The 21681-nt window shown below is 38.6% G+C and overlaps 1 protein-coding gene across 2 annotated transcripts; it reads right to left on the bottom strand.

Annotated features, from left to right (window-relative positions):
- Nucleotides 1-5041: 5041 nt before the first annotated feature.
- LOC146320489 (SMAD family member 4) lies at nt 5042-15962 on the bottom strand. 2 transcript variants are annotated; one of them, XM_084728752.1, is made up of 10 exons: nt 15699-15962; nt 13229-13622; nt 11269-11443; nt 9831-10085; nt 9498-9605; nt 9345-9395; nt 8420-8603; nt 7354-7522; nt 6827-6965; nt 5042-6393 (listed from the first exon to the last, which is right to left on the bottom strand). In XM_084728752.1, exons 2-10 carry the CDS (start codon nt 13466-13468, stop codon nt 6182-6184), a joined length of 1533 nt encoding a protein of 510 aa, XP_084584878.1. In that variant the 5' UTR covers nt 13469-13622; nt 15699-15962; the 3' UTR covers nt 5042-6181. The 2 variants fall into 2 exon arrangements, with proteins under 2 accessions (XP_084584878.1, XP_084584879.1); XM_084728753.1 differs by lacking the exon at nt 15699-15962 and adding an exon at nt 14240-14595.
- Nucleotides 15963-21681: the final 5719 nt, after the last annotated feature.

A 21681-nucleotide genomic window follows, 5' to 3' on the forward strand; every position in this document is an offset into this window, starting at 1 on the left:
AAGACTAAGATGTCTCATTTTAAAAGTGTGACACAAATCACTTCATTTCCTGAATCAATAAATATTAACACTTTTTAGACCCAACAATTAGTCACATAATTCCTCAGATCAGTTTGACAACAGCATCCAATCAAGTGGCAGGCAAAAACCATGAGGAACTAACTTTATGTTACTGAGTTTTAAGTGATATGGTACTAAAGGTTGTCTTGTTCATGTACAAAATCTATGCAGTGGACAACAAAAAATTATTTGCAGACAGATGCAACAGCTTCTAACTTGGTTCAACTAATCATTGACTGTTGTTAAAATGACATTACATTTGGTGAAGTGTGTGTATGACTTATTTAGGACTAGAAACTCAAAGTTTAAGACTTGGGACTTGCCTTGTCTTGCCTTGAGACTTGGTCTTTTGAAAATTTGACTTGTTAAAGGAGGAAAAGCACAGTTCCAGTGGCTCCACTCTATTCAAGTATCCTAGTAAGCCGTGACTGTGACTCACCGGGCCCAAAAAACAGGACTTTGATACTGAAGCAACTACATGGAATCCAGCCATCATCAGTTCTGTTTACACCTGCGCTCTTCCTCCTTTGACATGTAAGAATGTCTTCAGGAAATGCATGTGATAATGGGGGTATAACCAAGAGGAGGGTGAGGTCACATGTCAAAACAAAATAATTTAAATCATCTGTGAAGGGCCACCTATAAATGCCCCCAAATGTTGCTAATTTCCAACTGCCTTTAATTCGTTTTAATCCAGTGTGATATAATTAAAACTGGAACATTTTTGGATATCATTCTGTAGCAAAAATAAATTCGTTGAACACACCCCTGCCCACTCAGGTGATTTCAGTTTGGAGCCTGATTATCTCTCTATCCCAGTGTGGGCTTGTAACTGCGTCAGTTAGACAACTTACACCTTTATCATTCCTACAGTATAGACCTTTCTCACGGCAGACATTTTGACATGTCACGGCAGGAATTAATAACAAAATGTGTCCCAGTGAGCCAGCACGTACAATACCAACCAGGACCAACCCTAAGTGGAATGCAGCCATCATGAACGTTATTAAATATACCTGTGCCTTCCTGCTATGACATGTCAAAATGTCTATAGTGAAAAAGGTCTATTCACTGAGTTCAACTAATTTCATCCTTGTAGAGACAATAAACAGGTCACCACTTAGAGAATACCACTCCATGTTTAATTACAGACTCTCACATAAGAAATACAGGTAAAATTTATATCTGCAATCTGTCATAGTAGTCAACATCAACTCATCTGAGCTGTGTCTTTACGCTCCTATAATAACTGCATGTAATATAAAAACATCTTTCCACCTTAAAGCACAACAGAATATAACAGATTATTCAGCATCAATTCATTCAGTAACATATAATCATAAAATATTCTGCTTCCTGCCATTCAATCGGATGCATAATTATGTGAATAAATCCCAAAATTGGACTCTTTAATCCCTGATGTAGGATAAACTTTTACAATGCTTTTCAAATTATAGTTAAACAATAAAGGATGGGACAGAGAGAGGGCAAAGTAATTGGATAGTGAAGTGGATAATTTCCTGTGACAAACAGACCCCAAAATTTCAACTAAACCATCAACAAATCCAATTTGTCTTTTTCCATTTCAGCTATAACTCACCAAGGCTGCATTGATCAAAACACTCTTGTTTAGGGACATTAACTCAAAACATTTAGAAAAAATCTTGTCATGTAGCTAGTTTAACATGAGACCAGAAAGAAATACTATGATATAGTATGAAAGTTTGGTGTGAAAAATAACACGCATGTTGGTGAGTAGATGAAATGTGGATTCCTAGTCATTGTGTGCAATCTATAATAAATGCATTTAAAAAACTAACTGAATGTATCCCATGGCAAAGGAGAGGAGGGGACTGAAAATGTATGACAGTATCACACTTCAACTCATTGTACTTTCAAAGAAAGCTGCACACTAATAACTGATGAGTTTCTGTATTTGAGTTTTAGGAGGCAAGTTGGCTTGGCTGCTAAAATGATGAGTTCATACGATTAAAGGAATAGCTTAGATAAATGTTCTTCTGTGGACAGAGTCAGCAGCAAAACATTTTGGCCACTTAAAAAAGTTATTTAAAAAGAAGAGAGTATCTAAAAAGAGTATTTTTGCTGCTTCACCTTGTTGCCCAACAACCTTTTCTGACAAGTCAAATATCACAGAAGACATAATCAGTTATTTTACCTCGCAGAACACAGGAGTTGCTGATCTACTGCTGCCTCAATCTGGTTGTGTTGTTGTATGACTATGATGAATTCCACCTAAACCTTTAAAATACCATAATCACAAAATAACACAAACTAACCAATTTAGGCAGCAGCAGACCAGCAACTCCTGTGTTTTGCAAAGTAAAATTTAATGGTTTTGCCAGTGGAGTTTTGCTACTTTGGAGAGAGCGGTTTACATTATGGCATTTCCAGATGGAAAAGTTTGCCTGACCGCAAGGTAAAGCGATGAAAATATTGTAAATATAGTCTACACTTATTGTTTAAGGTGACCCACCACTGGTGAAAAAGTAAGATCAACATGGACCTTTTTTTTAAGTGGTAAAAATATATTTTGTTGCTGACCCTGTCTGGTACGTTGCTTAGCTTCAGTGCTGATACTCCTCTTTGCTTCCCATCTACTGCAGGTAACAGAGACAGATTAGTACCCACCACAACTCCACTTCATATAATCAGAACTATCCCTTTAAACTGGTTAATATACATCAGTTATCACTGTGTAGTTTCCCTCTGTGTGCCTTTATTGCTATTCTCGTAAACCAGCAACAGACAACACATCAGTGCTGGTCTCTCCTCAGACAGTCCAGTTTCTCCATGTAATGTAATGCAGGGCAAGTGAAGTACTCTATTTTAGAAAGGGGGGCAGGGATAATAGGGGTGTATCTGCCATTAAAAGTCATGCAAACACTGACATGCAGTTCAAAAACAAAGTTATTTACATGGATTAAAAAGAAAAGAAAATTGCAATCAAAAAGAAAACGACTGCAAAAAAGAACAGCCAAAAGAAACCCTACAGATGTGTGTAAATGTCTACAGTGTGAAAGGGCAAAAGCAGATTTTAAAAAGGTGTCTTAGTGTTACATACTGTATGTTTTCAATACAAATGCATCACGATGTTGCCTCTGCTCACAATCCTACATAAAATATAAACCAACCTATTCACTCCCTTATTCATGTCGCAGGACAACCACCTCAAAATAAGGGTTACTGAATTAAAAACAAGTAAAGTGCTAAAAAAAAAAAAATAATACAAATCAATTAATAAAAGTAACAAAATAAAATCAAGAAAATATATCAATATTGCTGGGAAACTCTCTTAAATTCTCTTATCTTTGTCAGTAAACTATACACAAGAGACCTGGATCAAGTAGTATAGAAGTGGCCTGCAAGTCATAAGATATTTAAGTACAATGATTATCAGCTCATATGGAGACTGTTGGGTACTTGGAGATAAAAACTAACAGAATTGAAATGAATAAAAGTAAACATAATTAACTTTGGAAATTCAATTAAAGAAACCTCCAAATTAATGTTAACTGGGGCAAAGTCCAGCAGCTGACTGGACATGTCGCTCTCATGATCACACCAGACTCACAGTATGTTTCTGATTAGTACTTTGGTTTGCCAAAACATTGATAAACCCTGTTCATTGTACTCTGATGAAATCCCTCGACATCTAACATCAACTGTCTGCCTCTTCTCTGCTTTCTTATTTCAATGAGATTGAACCAGTTTTCTAAGTTTTCTTTTCCTTAAAGTCTTTTTGCTCTCCACGAGAAAGTGAGAAAAGTCAAACAGTTCACAGAAGGAGTATGAGATTCATCTTTTGTGGCAGCATAAAAGAGGGCAATCTCCAAAACAGTAACCATACCTGAAACAGAGTGCAGACGACCATGGTGTAAAGTGACCAATGATGAACGATCACTTAAAATGAGCATCTCCTCATCACTTGTGTTATTTGAGTGAATGAATAACCGATATAATCACAGCTAAAGGCCTTTGCACACTAAGTCTGTATTTTTCATTGCACACAGAAGCTGATGCATATTGTTATTCTATTTGATGTGAAAATTCACCAAACAAAATGGAGAAGTCAAGCAGTTAGGATGATTTTGTGGTCCTTGTTCTCACTTCTAGGATAGTTTCTCTGAGGTCTCTTCATGCTTCGGACCAAGCTGGAGAGAAAGGTGGACTTGTCTGACGCTGCTATCACTCCATCTCTCACTCCTTCTTTCTCATTTACTCTCTTGCTTCTCTTCACTTGAGGTACCTCCCTAAGTTGGTGTCACTCTCTGCCTGGGTCTTGCATTTTGCACAGTGGCAACCTGAAGTATCTGAGTTGTCTGCCCTCTCTGTTTCCTATTGTCATCATCATTCACCGGATGTGGAAAAAAATGCAAAAACCCCCCCCAAAAAACAAAAACCTAAATGACAGATGGAAGTTTCAGTGTCAGTGTGTACCCATGATTGGCAAAACACATATTTATTTTTAAACATGCAATAGTATACGTAATTTTATATCGCTGTAATGGTAGTGTTGGGGTGATATGGCTGTATATACCATTCAACAGTACAAATGTGTCCACTGGTGAAGATTTGGCAATACCATTTCCACTATGGGAGCTACTCTTGTGAGATCTTGTGAATCCACCTGCTTCGGACAGTAACACGACTTGGGCAGCAGGACCGCTTACCACACTCTAATGCAATGTAATCAACAGTTAACGGCGGTAACACACCTCTAAACTGGATCACCAGCCACCTGAGAGGTAGCGTGTCACAAGGAAACATGGAGAGGGAGGCATCCCAACCGTTTATTTGCACCTGTTACCCTTAAAACCTGTAGCACTTAAAGAGTATTGGGAATTTTAAAGCTTCCCATTATGAAAGAATGTTGGCTTTACTCTTTTGAGTCTTTCGTGTTTTGATAATTGCACAAAATCATATGAGTGAACAATATCTGCTGTTGGACACATTTCTACAGTCGGACAATATATACCATCATATTGCCAAATCCTAACATGCAACAATATCAGAGGAAAAATAAGGTCTTGGTGTGCAAAGGCCTTAAATTAGCGAAAACAGATATACTGTATCACTAATGGGTAATTTGACTTATGTCGTGATGTCATTAACACCTCCAGAACACCTGCATTAGTGTAGCTGCAGTGTGTGGAGAAGGATGCTAAACCTCAACCAGGGGCTCTACATTTAGTCCAAAATCTTATTTAAGAAAGGTGGGGATAAAAAACATTTGTCATCAGACACCCATCAAACCCACAGCCAGTTTCGGGGGCCAAACCTGTAGTTTGACAATACCTGACCTGTAAGAGTCGATAGACTTGACCATGTTTCAGTTCAGAGATTGAGAGTCGGTTTCAGGCGTGGTGCATGTCATCTCAATCTGCGATACTTGTGGATGGCTGTGAGTCTCTCATATGACTGGATTCAGCTGGGATGTCCCCAGCCCTGCCCAGTGTCTGACAGGCAGCAATCAGTGTGAGGCCTCAGAGCACTGCTGCTTTTCTATTCAGCCTGACAGCTGACTGAACCTGCTCGTCATTGCAGGTGTGATGCAGTCTGTTAACAGTTTGAATGAAAACTGACACAAAAGAAAATGAGCAGTGCTCTGGTACACTGGACAATGGACATGAGAGCCTTTCTGCACAGCATCTCATCCCACAGCTGTCTTCATATTATTCAGTGAATCTAACATCTGTCAGTAGTTGGTGGTTGTGGACTCCAGGGACGCTGAGTAGTCGGTGTACATTCCAGTTTAAATAGGATCTGCAGGTCATCTATGTGCATGTTGTGGTGTTTTGTAACTGTAGTTATAAGTGATGTCTTTTTCTAGTCCTACAGTTCATCATTCCAGTCATCACAAATCAAAGCCATCTATGAAAAATATAGAGAAATATATTTTTAATATATGGCTTTGGCTTATTTTAGTGTCACTCTTGCTTAAAAAGTAAAAGTAGGGGCCACAGTGCACACAGGTGCCTCAAACACACCACAAAGTATTTTTTTCAGCTGTTTCACAGGCTTCTCCATGCAGAAAAGTTCACTGAGGAAGACTTTCAATTTCCACTGTACGTCACAGTGTGATGCTGCAGCTGTAAAGACCTCAGTCCAGAGGTTGTGGGTCTGCTATAGGCATCGTGTGAAGAACCTCGTCCAGTAACTGTAGAGCTCTGTGTAGGTGGATCTCGATCCAGCAGGGGGTCTCCTTGATACTCTGCCGAGGGTAGTCGGGTCCCCAGCCCTTAACGAAACTCATCCTGAGAATACAAAGCCTCCGGAGGTCATCTACCCCGATACCAGCTGCTGCTGACAGACCTGAGAAGATTGGAGTAGAGCGAGTCACAATCAGATCAGTGTGATGCTGCAGAGACAAACTCAACACCAGATGTGCTTTTCATTCAAACTAGAAGGAATATTCAAGTAAATTATATTAACCCAAAAACATTACTACAATGCCAAACATAATGTGTATCATAACACAGTGTACCAGGTACCAAATACCAGCTCTGGGCAAATACAGCTTATGTGAAAGAAACAAAACAAACCCTTTGTGCAAAACTTTAAACTTCATTTTTGGGGCAATGAAGCCACATTTTATACTAACTTATAATCCATCAGGAATCGATATAATACATCTGAGCGTTTCTCTGTTCTCTTCCTATGCAAGTACACAGCTGAAACCACAACCACACTGCCTCCACTTCCCACTGTCTCTATGTGTCACTGTGGATCAGTTACAGTATCTTACTAATGGCTGGAGCGATCCCTCCCACTGATCCAGGTCCAGGTATATTTCCAGCCACAGCAGCTGCCTGGGCTGCAGCTGCTGCCTGAGCCGTAGCCGCCTGCTGTTGCATCTGTCTATGGCACTGACGAAGGTCAAACACCTGCAGGAGAGAAGAGACTTTAAACACCGAACATTCAGCAGCAATTACCCCCCTGCACAGGAGAAATGTCATCGCCACAGGCTGCCAATCAGGCTGAACCACAGAGAGAACTCAGCTGTGAGAAGATGTATGATTATCCATAATGAAATAATGAATGAAAAAGATGGGAACCTGTGGTAGTATGAGGAACATTTTTTTTATGAATTACACAGAACAGTTGTGTGTATAAATCAGTGTCAATACAGAGCAGAATGCCTGTGGAGATTAGATAGAAAAGGATGTTTGCAGCTTGCACTCAGTCCTTCCCCAGGAGGAAAAAGAACATTTTATGAAATGTCAACCTTGAGTGATGTCCTCGTTTTTACAGTCCAGTGACCCGTGTCCCTACCTTGATGTAAGCGCTGGGGTAGATTTTGTGAACAGCATCTCCGGGGGCACGGCCCGCCTCTCTGTCCAGGTAGTAACTCTGAACAAACACGGCGTGGTCACTGAGGCATCGCACCCACACATCACCCTCACCCTTACACTCCAGCTGAACCCCTTTGCCAATGTGAAGCCTGACAGAGAGGAAAGAATAAGAATAAGGAATCAAGGACACGTCTAAAGAGGTTGTCAAAAATGTCACACAGTGGTATATTAATAAATGTTCACGGGAGCATTACCTAGTGTGCAGACTGTTTTTCTGACTGTTTTAAAAATAAAGTGCACTTGTTCAATAAACAGGAAGAAATAAAGGGAACCAAATATAAAAAAGGTGTGGTTGTGTGATTCTTACAACTTTTGTCTTGAATAAACCTTCACCACTGAGCTTTCAGCTTATGTGTTGATGCTACAGATACTTTGGTAAGGTTGTCAAGTCTATAGATACAAAGCACATATTCCAACCAAAACGGACAGATATGACAATGCATTTTCCCTTAATATTTTGGAATATTTGTATCTGTGTCAACGCACATTGCAAGACTGGGGCTGCAACAGACAATTATTGTCATTATTTGTCTGCTGATGATTTTCACAATTAATCGAACAATTATTCAGTCCATAGACCACAAATGATGTCTTCAAATTGCTTCTTTTGTCCAACCAACGGTCCAAAATCCAATGGCTCTTCATTTACTCTCATAAATGACAAAGTAGCAAATCCTTATATTCAAGAGGCTGGGACCAGCAAATATTTTACATTGTTGCTTGAAAAATGACTGAAACAGCTGATCAATTATCAAAATACTTAGCGACCAATTTTCTTTTCAACTGACTAACTGATAAAATAACTAATCGTTGCAGCTCTATTAGAGATATCACCCATGACAAAGATGTCATGTGTTATATGTTATTTTAGAGGGTTCTCTCTGGTTGAAATAGAAAAAAGAAAAGTTTAGATTATTCCTTACATAAAATGAATTTAAATTACTGTAACTGTTGCTCTGAGTGCTGAGGGTAATTGGGTCACTCACCTTGCTCTCTCAATAGCCTCAGTGCGGTGTACATTGCTCAGTTGGCCCAAACAGAACCTGTCTCCTCCTGAGGGGTCAACATATCCGTCCACTGTCACAATGGGGCAAGAAGAGGGCACCTTAAACGTCTCCCCGACTTGAACATCCATCTCAAAATAAGCAATGGAGCACCAGTAGTCCGGAGCTGAAACAGAGATAAGAACCTGATGTCAGTGATTTTAGTCATGGATGAACAGCAGCGCTGCCACTTGCACCTTAACAAGGCAATATCAAACTTTTGTGACATTTATTTTCAAGTTATAGATACAGAAAACCAAGCAGCATTTAACATTTATAAAAGAGTAATGACTAACTGTTTGACATTTTAATTTGATAAATGAGCAATGATGGAAATTGAGAACCGGAACGGTTCCAAATTGTCTGATCCATCAAAATCGTATGCCCCCAAGCTTATAAATGAATTTTAATCAATGCTGGCATGTTTTTCTGATAGTTGTGCATTGCACAACAATGAGATCATACTCATGTGTAAGGTGCTTGACTGAGTCATGGAGGAGAGGAAGACAGAGTCCACAACAGCGCTTGTTGTAATGTCTGTAAAATGATCATTTCAGCTGCAGCATTTATGCTGAAACATCTCTCTGTGCATCATGGATTTAAATGACAGAAGTGAAATGTATTTGACACTCTGCAAAAGAGTGCCACTGTGTCCAAACAAAGCAGCATGTCCTTTGCAGAGAGTAGATAGTTTATGTTATAATAACATTACCGTCACATATGCAGGCTTTTCCTTTGACTAAGAAAGCTTTAATAATACAAATTCTCTCATTTTTTATCCACTTTAGATTATGATAGACTATTGCTATAGGCAGCTTTCAGTCTACAGCCAGCTCGGTTTACGTACTGGTGGGTTGTGTGTTCTCACCTGGATGATTGGATATAGGAGGCTGAAAGGCGAGCTCATTATGCACCGGCCCTGAGAGAAACAAGCACAGTAATGTTAGCAATCACTTACTTTGCAAAAAAACAGACACTGTCTTTGGATTAATTTACAGCTGTAGTGACAGTGCGCACTTACAGTAGTGTGTAGGATGTGGCATAGGAGGGTGGTGCTGTAGATGACCGTTGGTGTGGTGGGGTATGTTGGGGGTGAAGCTGCTGTTTCTGGACCAGGTTGAGCTTGCACCTGAGAGGAGAAAAGAGGAGCAGAAGTCAGACATTCACAGATTCAAAGTCTACTGCTTTGCAAACATTCACAGCAACAATTCTCATAATACGTACAAAAATTTAAAATAAGTCTTTAACTATCACTCAGAGACTTTTAATACATGTACAACCACACAAAGGCAAAAGCACAAACAAACTGAAAAAACTAGCACACACAAAAAGGTATCTGACAACTGTATCTTACTGCCTGATCCAGCAGCGATGGCGGGGAAGGACGATGTCGAGGCAGAGGTGGAGGCCTCAGCAGGTGGGAGCAGGTTTGGGGTTGCAAATGACTCAGAAGGGGCCGGGCGGCTGCTGGATGGAGGGTGCTGGATGGTCTGGATGGAGTGCCCTCCTTCGATGGAGGGCAGACTCTGGGGTCCATCGAAATCGTACTCATCCTTCACCATCAGTGCTGAGCTGGGTCCAGAACTGGTCAGCGTCAGTCCTGATAAGTCTTTGGACCGAGGGGAAGGATGAAGAACACATGACTGACAATATCAACTTCTTATCTACAGAACTGATAAATATGCCTTGTGATGCAGACAGAGGGCTGAGTGTGTTAAACTACAACAAATGACACCTAGAACAACTGCTAAAACAATTTTTATGTCAATTTCCTCCTTTAAAAGCAGCTTTTGGTCTCAGTTCTCTTTAGTACACTTTAAGAAACAGAGAACTGAAACTAAGGCTTAGCTCTCTTTAGTTTCTTAGTGTTATATCAAACCTCTCATACACCATACATTACAAAATAAATGTAAGAATATTTAAGATTTTTAAGACTTTAAAATGAATTTAGAATTAAAGGACAATAAAAATAATCATAAAATGTGAAAATACAGGCAATCTCTTTTCAGTAAATGCATATATTATCAGTTCAGAATTATGAGTAAGCCAAAATTACAATGACTGCTTGAGATAAAGAACATCTATCTAAATGCATTTATTAATGTGAAATCTTTCATGACATTAATTAATGATATTACTGATCTTTTTACTGCTGCAAGACATTCAGACCCCTGATTCTCTGTTTTATAGTTTGTACGTGGCTTTTAAATAAATGGGTAAATGCCATTATATCTCATTTCAGTCTACAGACAGTTTGATGTCATAATGAATCCAGTCGCCTTCTTCATGTACAGTGGATTGGCACATTTTCCACTGCTTGTCTTTTGCTCACATATGGACGTAGATGGACAATAATTTACCAGGTAACGTTTCCATCAAATTATTTAGCACTGTGTATCGTTCCTCGTATTTTTATTCTGAATAGAGAACGTACAAGGAACTGTACAATGAGAATCACCAGTTCAGACGGGTGCAATGACATGAATGAGACTTGATTGGAAAATAATGTAGATTAACAGCTAAACACTAGAGGAGGGGTTAAAATTAGGTACAAAATAAAACCACAGAAATGGTTTGCAGCTTGCTAACTAGCTAGCCCCTCAATGCTATTCAGACAGAAGCAACAGTTTGCAAAAGTTTGCTAACACAAATAGCTTATAGCATTTAATAATTTAATATTTAAGACCTTTCCAAGCAGAATTTAAGGCTATTTAATACTTTTTAAGGCCTTTTATTGGTAAATGTGAACTTAAAAGACTTTTTAAAGACCCATGTCCACCCTGGTTACTCACCTATGCCGGGAGACACCACTCTCTCGTAGTGATAGGGGTTGACACACACATTGTCACACTTCAGGTCAAAGGCAAACTGGCAGTATTTGACGTGCTTCAGTTCATTCTTGTGCAGGTCAGGCCACCGCCACAGCCGGGCATAGATTACATGAGGGAAGCCTTTACGTCCAGCCACCTGAGAACAACACAGACACAGAACACAGGAAAGCAGAGTTAATTCATTTGTAAACTCACTGTCCTCACAGCTAAGGTCAAAAATAGTGCTGAGTCAACTATTGGAATACAATTTGTTTTCCATGGTGTGGTGAATGGCGTGTTCTGACACACATATTACGAAAATGGCTCTGGAATAACTTTGCTCCACTGCAGACAAGGGCTGGCTGATTGGACAAATGTATCAACTGTTGGCTTTATCTCTTTATTTATTTCGTATTCATCATTATTATTATAGAGTATTTATCATTTACTTTTGTTAATCTGTTTTCTAGCTGACATATTCTTACATTTTGTTACTTATTTATTTTATCTTATTTTAACCTATTTATGTACTTATTTATTTATTGATTTAAAATTGTTTTCTATTTTGGGTTTTTATCCTGCCTTTGGTATTTCCTCACTTATGATAGTGTTTCCTCAGTACCTGTCTTTTTTTTTAATGAGTGCTGTTCTTATTTTAGTCCTTACCATTACAAAATCTTTCCTTTATATGTGTGCATGTGTGTGTATGTATGTGTGTGTTTTATTGTTTTTATTGTGTGAAGCGCTTTGTGTTGCACTCTGTTTGCATGAAAAGTGCTATAGAAATAAAGTTTGTTGACTGATTGATACTGGTTAAGCCGACCGTTGGTTGTTTTTCCTTTAGGTGATATTTGTTATTTTATTTAGCTAATCTAATGGTCTGATTTGAGTTTAGTAAAAGAGATAAATATGAATTCAGTAAATGCACTGCTGTATTTTTCTGTTTAATAAGGAACACAGCTGTAAGAATATTTACCTTCTTGACAGTTTATTTTGTTTATTTATTGGACATAGCAATCTTGCAGCTTGTACACATCTCCCAGCTGAATCGGGGGTGAATCTTCTCACCTTTTTCTTTTAGCTTTATCATGTTATTTTTTGTGCTAAATTAATGACTATTCCATTGTATAATCACAGATTGCAATGTTTATATTGGCAGGGTTCTCATCTCACATTTTGGATGTTGTTAAAGCTCAAACAATAAGTTAATTGCCAAAAATCTATTATAATAACTAATTGCTTCTGTCTGCAACAAAAAATGCCACAAGTTTAGTTCCAGCTTCTCAAACTGTGAGGCTTTGCTGCTTTTCTTTGCATTACATTAAGTTAAGTTTGTGGTCTGGACTGTTAGTCAGACAAACCAAGCAATAGGAAGATGTCTCTTTGGGCTCAGGGCAATTACATTTCACTACAGGATAGCATCAGTATGATACGGTTCTCCAAAGTCAGTATTACACAATCCTTATTATTAGTTGTTATGATAACACACGAAGAAATTAAAACAGAGGGGGCTGTTTTTTGGTTGAACAAATGTTTCATTATAATTTCACTTCAGTTATCATGTAGAATTCAGTCTTTTTTATTTAATATTAATAAGTTAAAACTCAATACCGTAGACAAGCAAATATTCATGGTACGATAAGCGTCAATTTAATTTTTATTACCATGATATACTGTGAAACCTGTATACCTCTGCAAACCTATGTGGATTAATCCATTCTCTGCTTACACTGAATAACTGATTGTCATGGGATTTGTTCTCAATTAAAAATTAATGTAGTGAGGGTAAATAGCATTTTGTTTAAATTAAATTTAACTGAATCTGAGTCCTGGCTAGTTTACTGCCAGTGAAAAAGACTCCAAACATGATTAAATTAAAGTAGATTAAAAACACCCTTCATATTTATGGACCTGAAAGATCTAGATAACTGTATGGTCCTACCTGCAGCCGTCCATCCAGCGTCCTCTGAATGGTCACACACTTGCTGGGATGGGCTCCGTTGGTGGTGATGGCTGTGATGAGTGAGTCGAGCTCATCTTTTTTCTCCTTCAGCTTCTTCACCAGGCTCTCGATGGCCCGCTTGGCGAATGTTTCGCTCTCACCACCCTGTCTGTGACACATCAGGCTGTGCACGATGCTCAGACAGGCGTCGTTGCTGGTAGGTGTGTTGGTGATGGACATCTTGACTTCAGGCTCTGACTGAACTTTCTGGGAAAATGTATGTTGTTGACTCACATCACATAATCAGGAAGGCAGAGGAGAAATGGTCTTGGTCTTCACAGGCTTGATAATGTGATTAGAAGTCTCTCAGCATCAAGAGGAAATATGGCAAGATCTGAAGAGACGATGACATGAAAGGTTTTGATTAAACTATTTCAGAGAGATGTGCATTTAACTTAACCTGACATGCAACCATGGACAGTCACTCACTTCCGCATCAAACTTGTGACAGATGGTGCAAGATAAAAATATATATAGAAATAGATGCACCATTTGTGATAAGAAAGAACTACTAAGCAGGGACAACATTTACATCCACAAACACACCCTGAATGCTACAAGAGGCTGAAAAAAATCCCAATAAGATACTTATCATTTTATCATAGTACTTATGTAAAACTACCCATTTTTTACACCTATTAGCACTCAGCCCACATCGTATTTAATTGCACAATTTAGGGCTGAACAATTAATCAAAGCCTCATTGAAATCGCAACATGGTCTGCAGGAGGAGCAATACTTGTTCAAGGTAAAATGTGACTGCTAATACAAATTTAAATCTACTCTATTACCAATCAAATTAACCAAAATCTGAATATTATTACCTGCATATAAGATTGCACGGATTTATTGCAGGGCTGATGTATTACATGGCACAAAGTTGTAGCTTCATATATTTAATAAACTAGCAACTGTAGAACTGACCAAGACAAAAAAACAGACTGTATCTACCTGCTTTTAAAATTGTATTTGGAGCAGAGGTTGTCAGTTACTGCCATTTTACTGTTGTATTGTCCTGTGCAAATCCAGATTAGCTTTCTAGTAAAAACCGATAAACACACAGTTTCTGTTTTGAGTCTCGCTGTTTGCCAGAAGGCACGAACCACAAACCATAACGCTCAAGGTAACAAAGTAATTATAACAATAGCTCACTACTACCTAATGATAACACCTACTGATATCGCGATGCAGCATTTTTTCCATTTGCATAAGACTTTAGAAAAACCCTCAACTGCTTACTCTAGGGTAAAAATAAAGTTTCGGTAGTTGTATCCCCTCTCAGCTAGCTAGCGGCGCCACTCTGGCTGCCCTTAGTTCAGAGAAGCTGCATGAAGTTACTGAAGAGGGACAAGACAGGAAGGAGGCACTACGTCTTCAAAATAAAGGTAAATCTGTTTAAAATGAAGAGTGAAAACCCTTCAGAAACTCGACCGCTGACAAACTTATATTTAAGACATCTGACGTGCTGTCTAACGCAGTCGGAGGTCCAATACTATTATCTGATAGGAACAGCAAAAAAATGGTCATACATGTTACAGGGTGTGTTTTTCTTTTGTTAAAACCACCTAATGCAGAGTCAAATATCAGAACACACTCACATCAGATAACTTGTGAGAATTATTACGACCTTATAAATAGGAATGTATCATAAATACTGGGCCAATAAATTACCAAAATTGAAAATTTCTTGATTATGTCACCTTATTATTATGCGCTGATTAAACTGTATCATTTTTCTGACACTGACTAGTAGATGCATTGCTCACCTAATTTATCAAAACTGAACACTATTTATACTGTTTCACGGTTTAATTTTTAGGCTATTTTAAATATCTGTACTTTAATTTATGCTATTTTATTTTATCTAGTCATCAGGATCTTTCATGTTTTGTTGTTGAACCATTTTGCTATTAGTTTTTATCTCCGGTTTTTGTTACACTCCCTAAGGAGATAGGCATTTAAGACCTTCAGCATACGTTGTACTGTGTATGCAAGTATTTAAAATAAAACGTGATTTGATAGTAAATTCACACATTTGTGGACCGCCTATAGTGGAGTGCCTTGGCATGCCTGTATGGCTTTATTTTGAAGAGCCCAACCGGAAACACCTGTTTCCATTAAAAATGACTGACATTGCATTTGCTAGCTGGTTGCTACTGAAAACATCAGCTAGCACCAATGATTGTTGATAGCAAACGAGCTAACGTAGCATGCTACTATGAGGTTAGCAGGCGTGTTTGTTTATCATAGCCAGTTCCGCAGCACAGGAATTCATTAACAACTTTGTTTGATAGTTAGCAACAAAATAATTTCACGCAGCTGTGAAAAACATTGGTCGGTAAATGATCGCTGCGTAGTTTAAAACTACAAACTAATGAAAGCTATGTAAATAGCTAGCACTTGAGGCTACCTGAAGTTAGCTGGTGTGGCAGCTAGCAGAGGAGCGCCGCCTCTGTACCAAGTTACCGTGCCGACGGGGCCAGCGGTGGGGCTGTGCAGATCCTGTACGCCTCCTGGGTTATCACTTTCACCAGCTGTTTACACAAACATGGTGGGAAAAGTCCGCAAACTGTAGCCTTACATCCTCAAAACCAGAGCGCGAATCAAACCGGAGTCAAATCTCAGATTTCGTGTCAAGCCCCGACCCACTTCACTCGCGTCTCACACTATTTCCTTCAATGGCGCGCTGCGCATGCGTGAAATGAGACACGGGTCTGTCAACTGTTAATACAGTTGATGATTATTTTAAATACCACTTGTGCTATTGGAGCTACCAAATTATATATTACGATTGTTAATACAGGTGCCGGTATTACTATTACCACTACTACTAAGTATATTGCTTCCACTTCATTTATGGCAAGTAATGTCAGAACTGCTACAGTTTATTTTTATTTCTGTGCCATGCCAAATATCTGGCCCATCCCACGTAGGATTACAAGACACCAGATATTACAAAACACATATCTTAAAATAAAAATTACCACATCATAAGTACTATATAGTCTCAAAAAAACAGAGGAAAACATATTTGAAATAAATTTTAAGTGAACTGTAGACTGTGAAAAAAATTATAACAAGCCTACAATTTACTTTTAGAAACAGTTTTTTTTTCTCATCTCAGGCTTTCTCCATGTAACCAACTAATCTAAATGTTTCATATGTTAACTTCTAACTCAGTCTTTGTGCATCAGCCATATTTACAAAATCGGTGTTTTTGTATAACTGAACAAAGTCTTGTGTGTTTCCCATCACAAAGGGCAATAGAAAATGACTAAAAAGCACACTGAACAAATCTGCGTTTCTTCTGCCACACTGACATATTGTCAAGTTTCAACTGTGAGTGGTTTGATACCAGATCTCAGGTGGGCACATAAGGACTTCTGTTTTTCAGATAAATTCTATACAACAAAATTATCAATACCATATTCATATGTTGTCATCCTAAATGAACACAACTATGTCTTAGTCTATACATCATCAGCCAGTTGATCTTTATACTAAATAAGCACAGATTCTCTGGACTGAATGATTTTGAAGAATATAATGTGTAATCCAGGGCATCACTGCAGCACAGCAATATTTAATTTAAAGTGGTATTTTGACAAACTGCATTTTTGGTCACATTTCAATTAAAGGGATAGTTCACCCAAATATGAAAATTCAGTCATCATCTACTCACCCTCATACCGAATGAAGGTCGGGTTTAGTTTTTTAGTCCACAAAACACTGCTGGAACTTCACAGGAAAACAGCACTGTAAAACCTCCCAAACAATGTGAGTGAATGATGATCAGTTTTCAAACTTAAAAAACAACTGAATAAACATAAACTACCTCCATACTGCTTGTCTGGTAGAATCCAAGTCTCCTAAAGCCATGCCAAGATGACCTGAAAGACATCATTTACACCATGTGTTTAGCCTAAATCTTCACTGTAGATCCGTAGCCTGGAGCCATGTTCATGTGCACACGGTTTGAACTGGGTGTGTGAACAAGTGAACAGCACACTGGGTTGTAGGAGACCTGGATTATGCCAGACGAGCAGTATGGAGGCATTTTATGTTTTTTTTTTTTTCAGTTGCTTTTTTTCCCTTTGAAAACTGGTCACCATTCACTTACATTGTTTGATTCTTCAACGCTGTTTTCCAGCAGTGTTTTGTGGACTAAAAAAACAAGCATTGTGGTAGCAGGTGGATTGTGAATCCTTCCCACTTCTCAGGCATGTATAATGACACTCATTGGCCTCAAGGTCATGTTGCAAAATCAAATTTTAGCAATTATCTCAAAAATGGCATAGAGCCAAAATTGTTCTGAATTTTAACCTGTCAAGTCATCAGCAACTGGTCTTGCAGGTCTTCTTAACAATGCAATTAATATATTTTCACTAATATGGACAAGAGTCATGACCCTGTTGGTGGGGGGCATTGTAACACACACGCAAAAGTAAATGAAGCTGAATTAAGTTAAAAGTCATTTAAAGTTAATGAAATATAACAGAAAATTTTTATGAAAAATGATCCTGCTCCTGTTCCACGGGCAGCGAGAGAGTCCTGCTGAGCACGTGCAGAGTAACTGTCATCGCTCTAGCAGGTTTATGATTGGAGGAACTGAGTGTTTTACAACTGCCACCAGTCTTATACATCAAGAAGTCCTTATGAGTACAGACATACCTACATATTATCTATGCATGTCCACATTAACATCCATATATTGTATGTGTATCCAAGAATTAGTAGACGAATAATCATATACCATGTACAAGCTACTGCACAGTAAGTTAGAGGATAACACCATGCAGCTACTGTAACACAAAATGACATCTTGTTTTTTGTTTTTTTTTATCTAATTGCATATAAGCAGCTGTAAACTTGTGATTCTCAGCAGAGGGAAATGTTTCCAGATCCATTTAAATCTCTGTGTAACTTACATCATATAAAGAGACAGTTACAAATAAGAAGTTTTTTTTTGTAGCTGCAGATGCTCATTTCACACATTATTTTCTCCTCTGTACTTAACGAGGTGCTAATTAGTTAAGTGAAATCATCTGCTGTGAGTTTTAGTTGGAATGAAAACTCGACACTGTTTATCCTTGATTATTTTCCACTTTCGCTTTACCCTCTCTACATTAATGAGAATATAAAGGCACACTCACACGTACGCATGCTGAAATTTAAATGCCTGACCGGGTACCAATTTGTCCCAATTATATATGTGAATATTATGTACTGACAAGCCACGCAATGATGATTAATTATCAGCTTCTGTAGCTAATGTACTTGCCATGCTCACATAATTTGACTTTAATTGTCTATCATCTCTCTTTCTCATTGTTTTCCTTCTTATCTCTCCCTCTTTTAGCCATATTCTCTGTTTCTTTCTTTCAAGTAAATCATTGAGGAAGTCAATAAGGCAATTGTTTTCCTTCAGTTCTCTGTGCTTCGCTTTCTTTTTCACTTGTCAGTTGTCCTGTATTCTCATTTCTCTGGCTCACTTAAAGTATTACTCATCTCTTTCTCCCTCTCACTATGCCCAAAATAACCACTTATTGTGTGGCCTTGTTCTTTTTAATAATTTTCATTCAGCATATGACAGAGACAGCAGCAAAGAGAGATAAATGAATTACATGCAAAACTGACAGTCTTGATGAATCACATTAAAGAGGAGCTGAATTTATCTTTGTCACATATGTTTGCATAAACATATTGATAAAGGGTATTGGGGGCAAGGAGAAGATAAAAGTCCTTTCTCTATAGAAGACCTGGGCAAAATGTGGCCCGGTGGCCTGATGCAGACCACTGAAAGGTTTCATGTGGCCCACAAGGACATCATGGAAATACCAAAAATTAAGTACTGTACATCATTGTTGGTTATGTTGTTCTTCTACTTTCGCTGCTATTTTTGTTGCAACCTATATGCAGCATGCATAGTACACTGTAAAACGTCAAGTTTTGGACATAGCCAACAAAATATTAGACCACAGTTCATCACATGGCAATTAAGAAAGCGTGACCAACAATAGATTTGGCCTATGTAGAGCACTTCTGACCATTACATTATTAGAGATTTGGCCATTATTAGGATCTTACGTCATTTGTGTCTTGCTCATGGCAGCCTGATCAACTTCTCATGTGGCCCCCCATGACAAAACAATTTCCCACCCCTGCTATATAGATATACAAACAGAAAAATGCTTCCCCAGTTGACCAGCAGAGAGCAGTAAACACCAGTTTATAAACTCTGTGATGCACTGGTGTCCTCTGAGCAGGCAACAGGGTTGGCGGAAATCAAGAGTGTGATAATTTTGCGATGAGTTTTTATGCTTAATTTGGTGAGAAAAATATTGGAATTAATGTTTTGTAGTAATCAAATTCAGATATTTGGTAGCAAATCAATTCCTGACAAGCAAGTGAACAGAAGTCCCAGGCTGTGTGAGTCAAAGCATAGGATATCAGTTATAAACATAATGAAGCATACAGTTTTCTGATGTGTTGATAAGTATGTAAACATGCTTTAAGCTGTATTTATCATTTGTCATATCAAAACAGACTGCGATGTCAAGCAGACAAAAGCTTAAACATATTACGAGGAGTTTTTAACTGTGAATGATTATGAAACAGTCTCAGTGTAACGCTGAAGCCTCTATATGACCTACATAAGCAGAATAAACGAGACCATCCGTGAGGAGATTGGCTGTTTCTATATAGTTGTTCTTAATGCCTGCCACTGGATCAGATTCTCTGTGAAATCAGATGAACCGATTTACAGCGTGCATGCTGGAAGAGCCCATGTTTACATTTTCCCAGGCAAAGTTACAGTGAATAGAACATTACCCAGTTAAAGGGATAGTTCAGATAATTTAATGTGCTGTTGTATGAGGTACTTATTTTCAGTGTATTAGCTACAGTAGATGGCGCCCACAGTTTGGACAGGTAGAGAGGAGAACCAGCATGGAAGCTAAGCAATGTGCTGGTGTGGACAGGGTCAGAAACGAAAGGTATTTTAACTATGAGAAACTGCTGTTTCAGGAGCCAATATAAGCCAAATACCACTCTCTCCAAACCAGCCAAACTCCGTAGGTGGAATGAGTAATTTTACCTCACAGAACGCAGGAGTTACTGGTCTGCTGCTGCCTCGATAATTTGGTTTCTTTGTTTTATTGTGTTACTGAGATGGTTTAGAAAGGATAGTTCAGATTCACTGAATTCACACAATAACATAAACTCACAGATCGAGGTAGCGGTAGAACAGCCCGTGTTCTGCAAGGGAAAATGACTGATTTCACCCATGAACTTTGGTTGGTTTGGAGAAAGTGATATCTGGCTTATATAATGGCTGTTTCCCATCATTTTTGAGGTGAACCTTTTTTGACGCGTTTAAAATAAGTTTTGCGGCTGACTAAATCCACAGCAGTACATTGCTTAGCTTCCATTACAGTACTCCTCTCTGCTTCTCCTGACTGGGGCCGAGCCGACTGCCATCTACTGTAAGTAATACACTGACTATTGATAAGTACCTCATACAACCCCACTTCAAATAATCCAAATTATCCCTTTAGAGATGTTGACTGGTGTTTTGCAGTCCTTCCTTGCAGATAGTGCTCAATTGTTGTGCCGTCCATATGTGGATTTAAATCGGTGTAAAACTGGAATGAATGGCTCTACTTTCTGGTAATGGCCGTGTTAATTCAATTTCAGTCATTTCAGCTCCCAGCATGCCTAAAGAAATGAGAGTCACAGGAGCAACCATGACATTTTGGACAAAATCTAAACATCAAAGTTGCTGCAAAACCTTATTTAGCATGAAACTGATCATGAAGCTAAATGTGCCTGTTGTCCTCATGACTGCCATTTATCCTGCATTAGATGTGGTGGATGTCACTTTGCAGATGTTTGTGTGGCAGTAACCATAGCTCACATTAGCACCCAGCGTATTTGAATGTCACATGAAAAACAGGGAATACCCTTTAAATGTGAAGTTAATTTCATTTTTCACATGGTTTGCAGATATTACCAAGTGAATATCAGCTGTTGCCAGGTAATAGTGACACCTTGAAAGCAGTCTCCATCTGTAGTGCAGTTTAATGACTGTGGAGCAGCTGGTGGGTAATTGATGAGGACACATTCACAAACACAGAAACATTTTCACAGCACAGAGTGAGACAATGTGATTGGCTGAAGCTGATTTCCTTCGGGGTCACCACAGTGATGATGCTGAGGTTGATCCAACCATTATACATCACCTTGACAACCATCCCTCGGAGGCCAGACACATGACTGCTCTGTGTGTGTATGTGTGTGTATTAATAAGTCTGTGGGCCTTACACTGTACACCCATCAACAGAGTGACAATCATAAATACAAATGGACAAGCAGGAGAGGATTGTAAGTGATGT

This window comes from Lutjanus erythropterus, chromosome 10 (genome assembly GCF_056507025.1).
Source record: "Lutjanus erythropterus isolate fLutEry1 chromosome 10, fLutEry1.hap2, whole genome shotgun sequence".
Taxonomy (NCBI): domain Eukaryota; kingdom Metazoa; phylum Chordata; class Actinopteri; order Lutjaniformes; family Lutjanidae; genus Lutjanus; species Lutjanus erythropterus.